The sequence below is a fragment of the Strix uralensis genome, chromosome 11, assembly GCF_047716275.1.
Source record: "Strix uralensis isolate ZFMK-TIS-50842 chromosome 11, bStrUra1, whole genome shotgun sequence".
Taxonomy (NCBI): Eukaryota; Metazoa; Chordata; class Aves; order Strigiformes; family Strigidae; genus Strix; species Strix uralensis.
In genome coordinates this window covers 1,494,966-1,511,738 of record NC_133982.1, presented here as the reverse complement: position 1 = coordinate 1,511,738, position 16,773 = coordinate 1,494,966, and the positions used below count along the sequence as shown (strand labels likewise).

The 16,773-nt window shown below is 54.4% G+C and overlaps 1 protein-coding gene and 1 long non-coding RNA gene across 2 annotated transcripts; both read right to left on the bottom strand.

Annotated features, from left to right (window-relative positions):
- LOC141948180 (uncharacterized) lies at window positions 1-2,767 on the bottom strand. The gene is made up of 3 exons (XR_012630383.1): window positions 2,662-2,767; window positions 1,173-1,884; window positions 1-627 (listed from the first exon to the last, which is right to left on the bottom strand). It is a non-coding gene; the product is annotated as an uncharacterized LOC141948180 (long non-coding RNA).
- Window positions 2,768-11,000: 8,233 nt separating this feature from the next.
- LOC141948426 (uncharacterized) lies at window positions 11,001-15,644 on the bottom strand. The gene is made up of 6 exons (XM_074880841.1): window positions 15,595-15,644; window positions 14,804-14,914; window positions 14,551-14,679; window positions 13,984-14,046; window positions 12,178-13,793; window positions 11,001-11,807 (listed from the first exon to the last, which is right to left on the bottom strand). The coding sequence occupies exons 5-6, from the start codon at window positions 12,229-12,231 to the stop codon at window positions 11,001-11,003; spliced, it is 861 nt and encodes a 286-aa protein (XP_074736942.1). The 5' UTR covers window positions 12,232-13,793; window positions 13,984-14,046; window positions 14,551-14,679; window positions 14,804-14,914; window positions 15,595-15,644.
- Window positions 15,645-16,773: the final 1,129 nt, after the last annotated feature.

The window sequence follows — 16,773 nt, the reverse complement described above, 5'->3', positions numbered from 1 at the left end:
GAGTTATGGGAATTATCACGTTTGTGTATGAGAACTTGATTAATCTGTCTGACTGTATCCTCTATAATCAGCACGCGACACGAGTTAGGTGTGCGTTGTTGGTGAGACGACTCCCCTGCGCACCCGGCCGTTAGTAAAGGAGTGTCTGCTCATCTACATCCCATCGGTGTCGCTAAGTTCTTTTATCCCGTTTTGGTGAAACTTTCACGCACCCTTTCAGTTTAAAGCTTCTTTCCATGTTGCCCAGCCTGTTAGCAAAGGTAGTTTTGTCCCACTTCATCAGGTGAATCCCATCTCTTCCCCAGGGAGGGTCTCAAGGTCATAGAGACCCACTGCTAACACCAGTGGCACAATCGTCTACCTGCAGGGTCTGTTCCCTTTGCCACCCACCAGCAGGACTGAGAAGAAGATCACCTGCATCCGAATGCCTTTGAACATCGTGTCCAGAGTCATGTCGTCATGCCTGACACTTTCCAGGTGTCCTGGGGCAGGATCAGTGGTGCTCGTGTGGAAGAGCAACTGGGGAAACATTTCAAGGGCTGGACAAGCTTCAGCAGCCTCTCAGCACTGCACCCTTGGGTGAAGGAGAGCTGACAGGGCTCCTGGAACCTGCTGGAGGAGCAAAGGCTGCACCGAGGGAGAGACATCAGTAAAGGAGGGGAGATGCTGGGGGAGAGAGAGGTGGGGTAGCGTGTTGGTGTCTATACTCTGGTGAGAAACTGTGGGAGAGAGGCAAGTCGACATCGGCCTGTCAGCCCTGCACAGCCCCTGAGAAGCAGCAAGGCTTTGATGAGAAACAGGCCTGGGGAGAAATGTCAGAAACTGCCGAGTTGTGCCGAGGTGGCAGAGGAAAAACAACGGCCAGCTGCAACACTGAGCTGTGGGAAAGTGCTGAGCTGTGAGAAGTTACCGCCGCGTGAACGAGAGGGTGATTGGTCTGCACAGCGCGTGTTAGAGGGGTCTGATGCTGATAGGAGAAAAGGTTGATAGCTGTCTAATTGCTGATTTGCTAATGATGAAGTAAGAGCTTTAACAAGAGCATAAGCATGTACTACTGTAATAGTAAAGGGTCTTTCCTTCTGCACTTCATGGAGAGTCTGTGCCTCAACTGCCACAAGGCTCTGCACGGGAACCTCTCCTGCCCAGCCATGGGACGTGCCACCAAGACTCACCCAAAAGTGGCAACGCAGGAGCCAGTGGGCCAGACAAAGATGAGGGAGGTCCTTTCCTCATCACTGCCTTCCCCCTCTTCTTCTGTCAGGAAGATGCAGGAGCAGGGCTTCTCCATAATGGAAAGAGCTGAGGCCAAAGGTAAACAGCACAGGCTGTGCTCCTCGTGGAACAGCATGCAGTCCCACAGGATCAGAAAAAAATGAACAAAGTAAGGTTGCCTACATTCAGTTGCCTTTCCACACTGCCCCGCTACTAGCCAAAATCAGAGATAGGTAATTCTACTCAGCACACTCTCAAGAGTTTCATTATTTCTTAGCAGTTCTATGGGAGAAAGTGCCTGGCGTACCCTGTTTATTAATGCCATTCAGAAAGCAAAGTCTAGATGCAAACTATAAGCAACATCATAGGTTTGTTACTTTTGGCTTCTCTCCATCCAAGAAGAAGCGTCTTTCCAGCACCAGCCTCATGAGATTCTCATGTGCTGAAGTTTGCCTCATGGGCACACTGGGAAATGCTCAAAAGAACCTTGAAGTCCCTTACTGCAATTCTTTAAGGGGGCAGGCAGGGTGTTTAAGCTTCTCACATAGCAGGTGCACTCCAGCATCTCCCAGGGCATTGGTGCCCAGCCTCAACTCCAGCAGGGTCTGGTTGGTGCTGAGCACAGTGGCCAGATCACCACGGCAGGCAGTTGTGAGACTGCAAGCCCACAACCTGCAGGAAAGAAGCACAGAGAGGGCCCTGAGTTTCAGCCCATGTCTGCTTTGATAACCCCAACCACCAGCCCCTCTCCTGGCCAAGCAACAGTGAGAATGGCCAGAAACCCTGCACAGAAATGGCCAATGACAGACCACAGTCTATTCCCTGCCCTAGAAATCTGATCTGATTTCCAGTCTTTTCTGTCTTGGGTCTTGCCTATGAACCCTCTAAAGAGAAGATAAAACCAGTAGGAAATTCTGGTCACAGGGATCTTGTGAGAGCATGAGCCATGTGACACTGCCTGCTGGTGTTTCCATTCATGTCAGCAGAGGCACAGGGCTGGATTCCAATGCCTGAGAAGCAGTGTCCACTGCTGTGTGCCTCGGGGTTACCCAGATACCCTGGTGGCGTTGTCTGAAAAGGATTACACAGGCCTTACACAAAAGCCCTAACCCTCTGAAAGGGTTTACTGGAGTTCCTGGACTGCATATGCAGAGTACCTGACTAGAAAAGGAACTATATGACTCACCACACATCAACACACTACCGTAGCTGCAGTGTGCTAATGCAGACTTTGTGTATAACTAGAGTGAGGGGACTCCAGGTCAACACTGGGAAGGCTACTGGAGAGAATATCCCTGGGTGTAAGCTGGTTGTCCAGAGAGTGTCTATTTAACATAAAGATTCAGAGGAACATTCACCCAACAGGGAGGAAGAGTGTCACCTAGAATGAGGAAGCCTTCCAGGAAGAGCGCTTTTTTTTGCACACAGATAGATGATATGCCTGCTTACCTTCAACACATGCTCCTTTGGGTCTGTCTGTGCGTACTTGAATTAGCAGGTTGCATGCTGCAGAGGAGGGTGCATGGAGGTGAACCTCCTTTACACTTGATTCACACAGTCTTAGCAGGGCATTTGGGAGAATGGGATGAGCAGTGACTGACCATGAAAGAGACACATCACCCATCCCTGCAGCAGCCCTGCTCCAAGGCAATCTCAATTCCTACAAAACAAGAGTATTGACTTAACCCCTCTGGCTGGGGAGGAAAGCCAGAACACAACAAAAGCCAAGTGCTCCTGGTCAGAAAGCTGGGTGACCGACTCCCAACCTTCTTCTATGGGGATTGCCATGCTGAGACCTCAGCTCATGTCTGGGAAGAGCTACGTTCATCTCTCAAAGGGGCCATTTCTGAGGCACTGGTCGATCTGTCTCATGAAACGGGAGATGCTGCTGGAGACACTTCTCAGAATCACCTCTGACAAACAGGGACAGGGTTTGGGCACTCTCAGACATAGAGCAATGCAGGCAGAGTCCCACGCACAGGGACCCTCGGAGCTGCCCCTGCACAGACCCCACTGTCACACGCAGGCAGCCTCCACAGCTGCCCCCAGCCACCCCCCCCCACACCACCCCGGGGGGGTCTCCACAGCTCCCCCCACCCACCCCCCACTGTCAGAGGAGCTGCCTCACCGCTCCCCCCAACCAGACCTCACCGTTACACACCGGCAGCCCCACAGCTCACACCCCCCTCACACAGAAGAGGCCCCACAGCTCCCCCCATCCCAACCCCTGTCACACACACACACGCGGCCCCACATCCCCCCCAGCCCTGACCCACCACACACACGCGGCCCCACATCTCTCCCTCAGACCCTCCCGACCCTGTGCAGGCCCCAGCAGCCAGGCGGTGCCGGGGCGGGGGGGCAGCCACAGTACCTGCGCAGAGCTGGGGCTCCGGAGAGGTGAGGAGACACCCCCTTCCCCTCAGGCAGCGCAGGGGTTCCCCTTTTTCCAGCCGGGAGGAGGCGGGGGGTGCCCGCAGAGCGCGGCCCCCACACCCCTCAGAGCCACCGGCCGCTCCGGGCAGAGGCGCCGCCGCCGCCGGGACCCCCCTGTGCCGCCGGGCAGGAGCCGGCGGGGACGCCGCTGGGTCCTAAAGGCTCCCGCCTGCCTTCCGCGGGCGGCAAAGCTGCTGCTGCCAGAAACCGGGAGAGGGGGGGAGCGGGGGAGCGGTGCCATCGAGAAACACGTGGCAGGAGCGGAGCGGGGGATAAACAAAATAACACACACACACACCCCCCGACAGAAAAGCTGCACACCCCCCCCACCCCGCGAAACCAAGAGCTGAAGCCGGGGAGCGCCGGGCAGTGCCGGGACCCCGACCCGGGTAAAGGCGCCGGTTCCCGACGCGAACTCGCCCCGGGGAGTGGGGGGGCCGCCGCCGGAGGGGGTGGGGGGGGTGGTGGGTGTGTGTGGGGGTGTGATGTGGGGCTGCCTGTGTGTGGTGGGTTTTTTAACATGCATCCAAAAACTGTATGAGAAATAATTTGCTAATGATGAAAATCCTTTGAAGACAAAGACTTAATCTGGATCTGGAGCATCTTAATACTTTATCAGGTCTTTCATTTAGCAAGCATGAAACCTGATTTCTCCACTAATCTTCAGATTCTCCACTAATCTCCAGATTAGTGAAGTGAAACCAAATTTGTGACCCTGAGTAGATGGACTGGGCTTTGCATCCTGGGTTTAAGTTGTGAGGAAAACAGAACTGGGAGAGTTGTGTCATTCTAATCTTGTTTTTTGTGTTGTACAGACTTCTGGGACACGGCTGGGCAGCAGAGGTTCCAGAGCACCCATGCACCTATTACCGTAAGGCTCCCGCTTGTGTCATGGTAAGGGTAGTGTCACAGCTGTGATCTGGGGGAGTTTTGACTGATAACAGTCCTGGTTGACACTTGGCCTGTAGGTTACTTTTTATGATTACACTGTCTTACGTTTCTTGTCTCTTCCAGTGGTGTAAAAAACCTGCATATATTGTTCATTTTTCTCTCACCAGATAACACCAGTGTAGTTGGGTATGTTTAGCTGTCCTTTGGGTTGTGAGCTGTCTGCTGCATCCTGTGAGAGCGCATAACGCATCAGCTCTCTGCTCAGCATCAGCGAGAGGACACATACCCTCAGGACCAGTCTCCTGCTGTTCTCTGTCAGCAGTGTCAGACACGGGCTCCCTTGCTGGCATTCATGGTAGAAATCATCGCAGCTACGACTAGGTCTGTCTGCCTGAACAAGGTGTGCAGGCTCCCACTGCAGTCTAGGGGAGTTCATCTGGTTCGGGGGTGTGGTTTGGGGCGTGATTGATCTTGCCTAATAAAAGCCTTTCCTGTAGGCTGTGTCAGACCAGCCTTGAATGCACGGATCGCACGGACTGTGCAGGAGGCCTGAGGCAAATGGACGCGGTGTTACAGCGTATTGTAGACAGAACCTCTGTGTAGATGAACGCTGCTCTTAGTGTTCTGTGTGTGAGTGGCCGCTGCTCAGGAGAGTCCTCTGCCGTGCCTTCGTTTGGTGTGTTCCACCCGGGCTAGGAAATGACCCTGCCCAGTCTGCAGAACAGCTTCCTGCAAAGAGGTAGGGAGCGGCTGCCTGGGCAGGGCTCACTGGCAAGTGTTTGGAGTGTGAACTGCTTCAGCTGTGGCTTCTGTGGGAACAGGGGGATCATCTGGAGTCACCCTCCTGTGCCAGCATACAGGCTGGCTGGCTGTCGAAGCCTTGAGCTGTTCCTGCTGTGTCAGCACGTCCTGTAAATACGCAGTAGACGTGTTCCAAAACTGAAATAAAGCCTCTGGCCTGCTGAGGTTGGGGCAGCTGCACCTAACTGCCTGTTAAATAAAAATAGATAACAGTTGAGTCATTTGTACACTGTGAGCGTGCCCTTGATGCACAGGAATATAGGTAACATGGCATAAGGGTGGTGGGGAATTCTGGTCACAAAGGCCAAACCGGAGGGAAAGGCATGACTAGTACTGGCAATGGTGTCCAGGTCATGTGGACACACAGCAGAAATCACAGGCATGTGCCTGGAAAACATTCGTAGTTGCTGCACAGCAAGTGAGTTGATGAGCTGCACAGCGTTATTCATGTACAGCACATCAGAGTCCATCTATAATTTAGTCACACACCACGGGAAAACCGACAAGAACTCTTTTCTTTTTGTGTCTTCTTGTCAATGGTTTGTTGATGCTGTTCCTTTTAAAATCCTACAGCTGTTGGAGAGTACTTTCCCAGCCTTGTACTACAGCGAGGAGGCTTTGACAGCTGAACTGGGCTCTGCTCTCCATCTGTTCCACCACTCCTGCATATATTGGCATTCCGCCTACAGTGATGTCTTACTGACCACTTCTTTTTTCACACCCAGCAGATATGAAGGTGACCCAGAAAAGCTTCAATTTTGTCCAGACGTTCAGTTTGCCCTTTTACCTTGTGTCTGCTGCAGATGGCCCCAATGGAGTGAAGGTAAAACATAGCTTTTTGGCTCAGCATCTATGAGACCCCTATGCAGCCAAGGACGTGGAGACTGCTGTAAGCACAGAGAGCAGAAAACGGGCTAGTAGATCTGTCTGCCTACTTGTGAGGTCCTGGTAGCTATAGGTAGTTGCAGAGGTTTGGTTCTTTTTTCTTGGGGTGTGGGAACAGTCTCCATATGTGACAGAAACCCGGTGCCCCTTACTTTGAGTGACAAGCGTTCTCCTTCTCATCAGCTCTTCAATGATGCCATCAAATCACCAGTTGCTTACAAACAGAATTCAGGAGATCTCCCGGAGGTGATGCGAGAGCTGGAGGTAAGAAGGGCTCTACATACTGCACTCCTAAGCGATTAGCAGCTCTGCTCTTTTTTCCCTCAGAGAAAGCAGAGCCCGTGGCAAAGGGTGAAATTGCCTTATGCTGGTGACACCACGGAGTTTGTGTGCTGCTTGTGCCTACGTTGGAAGGGCTGAGGTGGTGACCCTCTGAAGAGCCCACACTGCCCTAGACTGAATCTGAAATAACCACAGCAGAGTGCAGCTGTTGCTTTCATGCTTCTCAGCAGTTCCTTGTCCTGCTCCTTTCCAGAGCTTTGTTCTGCAGAAGGAGAGTGAGAACTTGTCAGATAAAGAGCAGAGCTGCCCTGAAGAGAAGCCCCCATCTGTCTAAACCCTGGGCCCTGAGTCTGTTTTTCCCTTTGCTCTGGATTTCTGGGGCTTGTTAGAGCTGGCTTTCACAGACAAAAGTGAATCTTCTCATGCCCTGAGAGCTCTGGTCATGGGCAGCTGGGCCTCTCCTTCTTGTGGGAGACTGTCTGGGCGTGACCTTCCTTGACTCAGCCCTCGCCACTGCACATCACAGTCAAGGAAAGGGTGAGAGCATCCCCATGGCTGTAGTTACTGCATGCTGCTTCAAGGCAAAGCTTGCCAGGAGAGCTAAAGCACTCTTGGACCTCCAGGGAAGGGTCCTGCCAAGATGCTTTAATGGTATGTACTGGAGAAAACAAACACTCCATATTTTTTTTAATAAAGATTTGAGCTTGCATCCTTCCTGCACTTTTGTCAGAAGGCAATCCAGTTACTGCACAGTGCAAGTCCAACTGCCAGCCCTCTCCATTGTTTTCACAGTCTAGCTTCTCTGTCATCTCTGCTGCAGAGTTTCTCTGGGTTTCCTTCCCCATTCTGTTACAAACCAGCCAGATCCAGTGGACTTCTGAGCACGGGGGATTTCTCCTTTCAGGTCCACGAGAGCTGAATCCGGTGAACTCTCACCCCCAGGAGGCTTCTCCTATCACAGCCCGATGGATGTGGCTGCTGCTGTTCCCACGCGTGTGTTCAGAAGGTTTACACTGCATTCCGAAGAGCCAGATAACAAACACATGTACAGACTTACACAATTGATGTAGCAAAACAACAGACTGACATAGACAGAGCGATGCCTTTACCAGCGCCCATGCATTCATAACCACCACTTCCATAAACATGCCAGTCCTTTTCTGCCTTTCCAGATGATCAGCATTGGATGTTTACTAGCGAAACACAAACACCCCTTCACTCCCTAGCTTCATAAGCACAGAATGTGCATAAGATGCCTCAACTAACTGTATGGAAATTAAGTCCATGTCATATCCCTGGCTGGATGTCGAGCTCCTTACCCCGTCATCAGCGCAAACCATGGGTCTTTCCAGATCTGTGTCTCCTGTGCCATGACAGAGTCCAGGTTCAAGTTCACTGGTGCACTGTGCACACACACAAGGGTCCCACCAGTAGCTGGCCTAAGACCCTTTGTGCTTCCAACTTCTGTGCCCAAGATCTCCAGTCCCCTATGACCAGACGTCCCTTTTTCCACCGCACCCTCACCCTCCCCTCTGACCAGGCGCTGTTTCGCCCTTCTGAGTCACTCTTTCCCTTTGTGCCCGACTTGGCTGCCTGCAGCCTCATTGTGCAGGTGCCGGGCATGGAATCCTTGCCTTGGACAGGAGACTGAATTGGACTGCAGCGTGGTGAGCTGTGAAAAGTGGCAACTTTATTTCAAGAACTAAGCTTCAGCATTTGTGTGCACTCAGAGGAGCGTGGTCAGGACAGAACAGGCCTTTGACACTGAGGCCGCCTTTGGATCAGCAGGCAGTGCCCCAGTAGATGGCTGTGGTATACTGCAGCTTGAACTGGATCCTGTTCATGCTGCTGGTTGAGCCTTTTTTCCCTGTAGGATCTGCAGATTAAAGAATTCCACCGGCTTCTGGCATGGAAATGACCAGGATGTAAACCCGCTTGCTTGTGTTGGTATTGGCCTTGGCCTCTGAAAGGAGGTTGAGGTGAAGACTGGCCGTGGTGTTGGAGTAAGCGTTCCTGCTGGGCGCAGCCCCACCTGTTCCAGGATCCAATCGTAAAAGTGCTGAGTGGAGCTGTGGACTCCGGGTGGTTTTGCTCTTGCGCAGCCTCTCCCCCAGCTGGTCACCCCAACGAGCCAGAAGTACTCAGCACTGTTGTCTTTGCAGACGAGAGGAGCACCGCTGTCCCCCTGCAGCGGAGGAGACAGTGGGTCGTGTGGAGGTCGAAGCTGATAAGGCTGCCCGAATAGCACAGGGTGCAGCTGGAGGGGGGAGCCCTGTGGAGACAGGACGGCTCTGCTCTGGGGCGCCTGGTCAAGTTTCGAGGGCCATTTGTCTGGTGAATGACCTTTGCTTCATTATCCACGAAATGCATAGTAAAGTTAACACCCCTGAACATGCTAACGAGGGCTGACATGATCATGCTAATTACATCATCCCATGAAACACCTCACCCCTCCCCGTACATGGGATACGTAGGTATGTGGGTCGACCTAGGGGACGGACCCAAGGGAAGTGGGTATAAATCAAGGGGGAGCAAAAGGGCAGGGGGTGGGGGGGCGAGAGTGCAGTGAAGCGAAGAACACGGATGGCTCCTGGAACCCTCGCTGGCGGGATCGACGCAGGAACCCAGACCGGTGATCTCTATCCCTCTGTTCTCTCCATCTCCCGCCTTTCCTTTTTCCCCTTCTCTTCACTACCATTAAGCAAGGCAAGGCACACCGTATTGCTTGCCATGACTCGTTATATACTTAGCCAATTATCGTGTATCCAGTTAGAGCATTGTGGGAAGTTAATAAATGGTTGGACTTTGCGATTTCTCTCACCGTTGTCTGCTCCGTTGGGGATTTACGAATCTGAGTCACTTGTCTCCCTCATCTGAGTGGGACATGACAGTCTGACACAGTACATAGATAGTTATGGGTTGCTCCTGAAGTTCATTGACTCTTAAATCAAATTTCACTGTACACTCATCAGGTGAGGAACGAAGCCACACTGCACCCAACCACAGAGACTCCGCACCAACCAAAGGCACGGGCAGAACCCGGCAAGGAACTCAACCTGTGCAGCGCGTTGGAGCTGGAAGCACCGAGCTAGCCCAGGGCTACAGCAACCACCACTGCCAAACCCCGCTGAAACTGCCAACCCCGCTGCGTTGTTACGTGTGTCCTGATGAGACGCTTCTGCCTTTCTCTCCTACGTCGTGTTCTTTAGTACAGGAATATGCACCTGGTTAATCTTGAACAGGCTGTTACATTATTCAGCTATGCAAACCAGAGAGGGACCGAGAGAGAGAGAGATGTGTAGATGAACTAAAGTACAAAATAATATCATTGACTACAAAGCAGAAGACCCAGAGACCGGCTGTCGGTTTTGTAAGGACAAAAGCAGATGCAAGAAGTACACGGAAGCGTTGGCAGGTGGAAACCTAGCACGAGACTAGAGATTCGTGACCTGTCACTAGAAGGCAGCGGATGCTCTCAGAGCTGATCTGACAAGTGCCAAGACGTTTAATGTGGGATCTCCCGGTGCAGATGGGGTGAGCAGCCACCTTTATTGTGCTGGTGACAGGGGCCAGCACTTGGGGCTGACACATGACCGCTCAGAAGCGTTCTCCGGGCCGGCTGTATGGTTTTTGTGCCCGACGCTCTAACGGTGCGCGATGTCGGATCCTGTCTGGCCCCAGGTGGCCGGAGCCTCTCCTGTTCTCAAGCACCGAAGTACCACAGGACAACCCTGGTGCTGCATGTCTGGCAGAGCTGGAGCTGCTCCTCTCAAGTGCCAGGGTGCAAAGGGGTCTGCTCCTGCCTTGCCCTCAGTGAGTAGCTGGGGGATTGGGGATTTGGCACTTTGGGGAGGGGGGTGTTTCCCAAATCCCCTTGACTCCTCTTTGCCACCCCCTCCTCCCCCCAGAGGCTTGGGTCCTGCAGGGCAACCTCCCCTTACTTAAGGTGGAGCTTAAGCGGGCACCCAAGAGATGGCAAAATCTTCTCATCAGTCACTACACGTGTACGAATCATCACACACAACGCATTAATTCTCATTTTGGGGACAAAGAGACATCTAGATTTTCAACACATCACTGAACTTCAGAGATCCTTGCCTACTGGCACTCTGCTCGTTACTATCAGCATTGCTTTTGTTTGTGCCTTCTGTGCTCTTTCCCTGAGGAAAAGAAGGGAACCACTCATGGTGGGTTGATCTCAGCCAGATGCCCGGCAGCCAGAAAAGAGCCCGACCCAGGGATGGAACAGCTGATTTCAGCGGAAGCCTCTGAAGCAAGGACAGAGGTGATCCGGGCCATGGGAAAGGAGGCGGGGAGGAGGGGATGTGGAGACCACCAGAAGAAGAAGAGAGAAGAGAAGGAGGCACTAAACGTCTTAAGTGCAACCACTGCAAACGTAAATTCAAGAACAAACTTCATCTGTTTAAGAGGTAACATTCCCCAACAAAGTTGCCAGACAATCACGGACACAGGATTTCTTAAAGCAAGCCTATTTATTGGATCTTTACATAGGGTAAATCCCTCCTGCGCCTCCAAGCACGAGGAGCATCACAGCTGTGAGCAGATGCAGAGGCTGCATGGGAAGCGGGGACCCGGCTGGTGTTCAGCTCGTCACGGGGCAGAGGAGGAAGCACAGCACATTCTTCATCAGGTGCTCCACAGGGATGCAGCAGCGCCTTGCTGGCAGATCCCCCCAGTGCCCAGCTCTGGTGGAGGATGTGCCCGAGGGGTGGTCTCAGGGGCAGAGCAGCAGGCGGTTGGGGATGTTGTTCTTGGGGGTGCTCAGGTGTTGGTAGGCGCTGCCCCATCCCAAGGCTGGATGCAGCCCCGTCAGAAAGGAGTTCTTGGGAAGGGCTGGCAGATGCAGCGGAGGTCCCCACATTATCTTGAGGCTCGTCTTGGCCCAAGGTGTGACTGGGCTCTGCTTTGCCCTCCCAGCCATCCTCCTCTCTCTTCTCCTCAGCACCGTTGGAGCTTCCCCGCTGGCTGCCGCTGTCACCGTCAGCGCTCCTCCGCCTGCACAGCCAGTAGAGCTCAAGGAGCAGGAGCAGGGTTTCGGCAGAGGCCCAAAACCACCAGTGCTGGCAGACAGCGGGGATCACGCCTTCTGGAATGAGGACGCACAGCTCCTGGCTCCTGTGCTCCATCTGCTCCATCAGCCAGGTCATCTCCTGCCGCTGCTGCTCCTCACGCTGCTGCAGGAGCTCTTGTGTGGCCGTGTCACTCTGGTCACCCACTCTCAGAGCGTATTGCAGGACGCTCAGCAGGGTCAGGACGCGGGTGATACCCACAGCCATGGTCTGGAGGAGGAGGAGGGAGAGAAGGGGCTCAGTGGGGCTGGGTGGGAGGGAGGTGGCGGCTGGGGCAGCAGGGGAGAATATGCCGGGGCCCAGGGACGGGTGGGAGAGGGGGTGAGAGAATTTGGAGACAATAAGGAGAAGGGTGGTGAGCGCTGCAGGGACGGGGACATCTCCCCACAGCCCCCGGGCACTGGCCGTGGCTGGCAGCCCCGGCACCCCTGCACCCAGCCCCGAGGGCGGCACCTGCCCTGCCCCAGGCGCTCCCCGCAGCGGCTGCGCCCTCCCCCGGCTGTAGAAACCCCCCTGAGGGGCCAGAGCTTCTGCCCTGGCCCTCGTCCAGCCCAGCCTTCCCCCCGCCGGCCTCACTCACCACTGGCCCGAGTCGTACTGCAGCGGGTGCTGCCGGCTGGCACCTTGGTGACATCCCTCGGTGACTTCTCTCTGTGATGTCACAGGCGCCAGAGCCCCACGGGGACACCCGCCCCTCGGGCCACGGCCACTGCCCCCGGCTCTGCAGCCCCTGCAGCGGGCAAAGCACAACCCCCCTGGCAGGACAGAGCTCCCGGGGCCCCTCCACGTGCCCTGCTGAGCCCCGGGGTCGGGCTCCCGGCTCCCCCCATGGCCCAGCACCACCACCAGCAGCAGCTGCAGCAGCAGCCAGGAGCCTTTGGGGAGAAGTTATTTCTCACGCTGTCACACGTGTGCGTGTAGCACACGCACCCACACCTCTGCTGCTCCGACCTGCGTTGGATTGTTATACCCCTGCATTGCACCCAGAGACTCCTGACTGCCCGGCCCGTGGGGAAATCAGATCCCCCTGATCAGGAGAGTGACGGAGGCGGGTCTGTCAGTGGCCGTATTCCCACTGTCTAGCGAGGAAGAAAAGTAATGTGTGTGAAAAAAAAAAAGAGCTTTTCCCCACGGCAGCACCTTCCCTTCTTTTTAACATTGTTTAGGCAGGGATAAACCAGCACGAAATGAACAAATAATTAAAGAAAAGTTCATGTCTTAGAGCAGGGGAAGGGCTTCTCAATTATTTTTTCATTCACAGAAAAATTCTCCCAACAGAACACTTGAATTTCAAAGAATTCGGCTATTATAAAGGCATTTCTGTCTTCTCTAGCTTAATTTTTAAGTCTTTATGCAGGCGATCTCTGGGTTTGCAAAGGGGTCTCTAGGTGAACTGGGGATGCTAGCGCTCACATTAATTACCCTTCCTCATCCCCAGTGAACTTCATTACGGTGCCGGCACAGTGTTGCCTCCTGTGCGTCCCCCTCTGTGACGGGCACCTGGCAGGCAGGAGACAGTTCTGCCCGTGCAGGCAGGTTGCCGGCTTGGGCAGCCCTCAGAGGTCGGCGTCACTGACTGAGCCGAAGGGCTGGTGTGGACAAGGAAGGACACTTGGAAATTCATTCTGGATGAGTTATTGAAGGGATGTGGTTAATCTGGGTTGAGCCCCTGATTGGATGCTCTCACAGAAAATTGCAATGACCTCAATTTGGTTTGGTTTCATTTACTTTGGAAGTGATTTAAACTCACTGAGTAGTGAATAGGGAAGTATGACCTAAGATAGATCTCAAATATCCAATATCCCCAATTTTAAAAAGTGAAAAAAATATATGAAAATAAAAATATGCTTCTTAAAATGGTTCTGAAGTTCGATTCTGATCCACAGCCAATACTGTGAAAGAGTGGTACAAATCACGAGGAAAACGTCAGCAGGGGACAGCTGAACCAAACCTGTGAGCAGTAGGGCTCACACGGCAGAAACCAATGAAGGAATCGATCCCCCAGGATGTAATTTATCTCAGAAAAGTGAACAAACCCCACCGTCTGGTTTGGCAGGCTAGATGGGGTCCATGTCTCAGTTCAGTCAGGCTGGTTAAGCCTGTCCTTAAGGCGCAGCTCTGGGCTCCACCCAGCTCAGGGCTGGGACAAGAGCACAACACGCAGCAGCACTTCTCTCCAGGCCCAATTCTCGTTTCCTTGAGACACAAACAGCAGCGTGTGAGAGGGAAGAGCACAGCGCTGTGCTCCAGCAGGCAGGCTGCCCTACACAGCCCAGAGCAACCAACCTGCGGCGCTCACACCGGCACACACCTGGCTCACAAACAAGGTGCGAGCAGCACGTGTCTACACGTGTCAGTGCCAGCAACGGGACCACAAACATCTCACCTGAAATTGCAGTTAGGGCACGTATTTCACGTCTCTGACAGCTGGAGTAGTCTGCTAAGCAATCTGGGGGGAGAAATAATCTTATTGCACTGTATCTTTTCCCAATTTTCACTCCACTTCTTGGTTTTAAACCAGCAAATGAACCTGAATTACCCTTTAACGAGTAATATTGCAAGTGCTAAAGACAGCCAGAACAGCCCCACCGTAAATAAATTGTAATATAGCCTTCCAGCGGGTCATCAAATGTGCATTTATATATTTTAATTACATTTATTACCTAAGATGAGAGAATTAACGTTAATTGAAACTTAAATGACCCAATTAGAGTCACGCCAATTGTTTCTTTCACTGTGCAGACCCCCAAGATGCAGGAGCTGGCACAACCACCCCACCTCAGCACTGCCAGCCGAGTCCCCTTTTCAATCCACTGCTCTATGCCATCTTGTTACTATTTGCAGTTTGAAGCCGGTTTTACCACCTCCAAAATTTTTGTTTCAGTTTATGGATGGCACAGAAGCAGCTGTAAAGACCCAGGGCAGTGTGTGCTGCTGGTGCCTTGGTGCTCACACCACGGTGAAGGTCGCTGCTCTCAGCAGCTGCAGACTGAGGAATTTCTGTTCACCCCTCAGCGGTGAGGGGTAAATAGCTCCTGACTCCAGTGGGCACCTGACACAGGTCAGCCTGCAGGACGCAGATCTGCATATTAAAAACACAAGTAATTTGTTTTTCAAATAGGTTAAGTACACCCAAACACACACACAAACAAAAAACAATCAAGCAAACAAAAAAAACATTAACGGGGAAAACCATCGGGTTTTACCTTTACAAGTAAATCCAGTGCCTCCAACTGAAACCGTGTTCCTGGAACGCCCGTCACTGTGTGCCCTTCTGCAGCTTCACACCGCAGCAGGTCTCTTCTCAACCTCAGGGTCTGCAACGGACATGGAAAACCACAGCACTGCCAACTCAGAGCAGAGGCTCCAGGCTCTCACCTCTGAGGCAAAACCCTTCACACCTACACTGACGCATTTTATACAAAGTCTACCAGCCATCCAAAAAGCTCAGTGCACCCTAAAAACAACACCTGGCTGCTATTGTTACCGGTGTGGCTGGTAATGGATTATAAAGAACAGAAACCCGGGGTCTGGGAGCAGCGCTTCACCGTGGGTACATCCCAGAAATACACGGTCACAGAGACCCTTGCACCACCGTCCTGTGCTCCTGCACCAGAAATAATTCTGCCAGTTCTGTGCGTTTCCTTCCTCTTTATACCCGGCACCAACCAGGGCATTAACTCTTGCTTCCTCAAGCAGTTACACTCTTACCTTGGTTAAAGGGTTCTAACAGCCATCCCATGTCAGACTCCAGCCCCCATCTCCAGACAGCCTGGCAGATGGTGTTCTGGAGGGTAATGCCAGGTGTCTGCTGTGAGTCTGACATCAGCATTCCCTAGAGACAACTCCCCGCAGCTTTTACAAATCCGCTAAAACATACACAGTCCAGTTATACTGAGAAGGGACGAGAAAACTGATCCTTTACTCAATCTCACTCTTGCCCAAAATGCAATTTCCACATGGACTTGGCGCCCAGAAACACCTATTTTATTCTCACCTTTTTTTAACTCTACTTTGCACGCTTCCGATTTTGTCCTTCGCGCATTTTCTCCCTCTCCCATGAACACGCACAGACTCTCAGCAGACACCTCCCTCCCCAGCGCGCAGCCGCGGGCGGGCGCTGCCCGGAGCGGCCCCGAGGGCGGGCGCGGGCCCCGCTCAGACGGGCCCCCTCGGCGCGGAGCCCGGCGCCGGCCCCGAGCATCGCTCCGCGCCCCCCCGCGCCCGCTCACGGACCAGCCGCCGTCCCCCCCGGCGGGCGCGAGCACAGCCTGACCGTGGGGCGGGAGGCGCCGGGGGAGCCCCGGGGCGGTCCGGGCTGTCCCTGTCTGCCGCCAGCTCGGCCGGCGCCGGCTCCCCCCGCGCAGCTGCCCCGCCCCGCCCCGCGCCCCCCCCGCGCCGGCCGCCCCTCCCGCGGGCGTGTGTGTCCGCGTGTCAGGGGGCGGGAGCACGCGCGGTCCGGGTGTGCGTGCGCGGGTGTGACTGTGTCCGGGGGTCGCTGGGTGTCCGCGTGGGACTGTGGGAGCGCGGACGGGGGCTGCGGCGGGTGAGAAAGTGCGTGTGTGACGGCGCGAGTGGGGTCGGCGTCGGGGTTCGGGTGTTGCCGCGCCCACGGGAGCGCGCACGGGGGTCGCGCCCCTGTGCCTGCGTGTGCGCGCGTGTCTCGGTGTGCGCCTGCGCGGGTGCGTGCGCACGCGCTGTCTCTGCGCGGGGCTCTGCGCCCGCCCGGCCCCGGTGCCCGTGTGCCCCCGCCCCTGCGCGCCTGTGCCGCTGCGCCTGCGGCGGGGGGTGGCGGCTGCGTCTCCCGGGGCCGGTCGCGCGTGGCCGTGGCCGTGTCTCGGCTCCGGGCGGGGCCGGGACTCCGCGGGCGGGGGCGCGTCCGCGCACGGTCCCCGCGCCGCTGCCGCCGGGCGCTCTCCAGGGTGCTGAAGCGGCGCTGCCCGCTCTGCCCGTCCCTGCCCGCTCTGCCCTAATTGATTGATTTTAATTAGAACTTAGCTGTAAGTACACACATCCTACAGGTGATATTTACCCAGGATTTCCCCCAACAGACAATTTCGCAGCCCGGTTTGATTTGGAGAGTAAACAAAAGATGCTTCACTCGCTTCAGCCGTTAAAACTTCATTTGTGGGACCTCAAGAGCAAACACTCTAACACAGAACACAGCGCGTTGTGC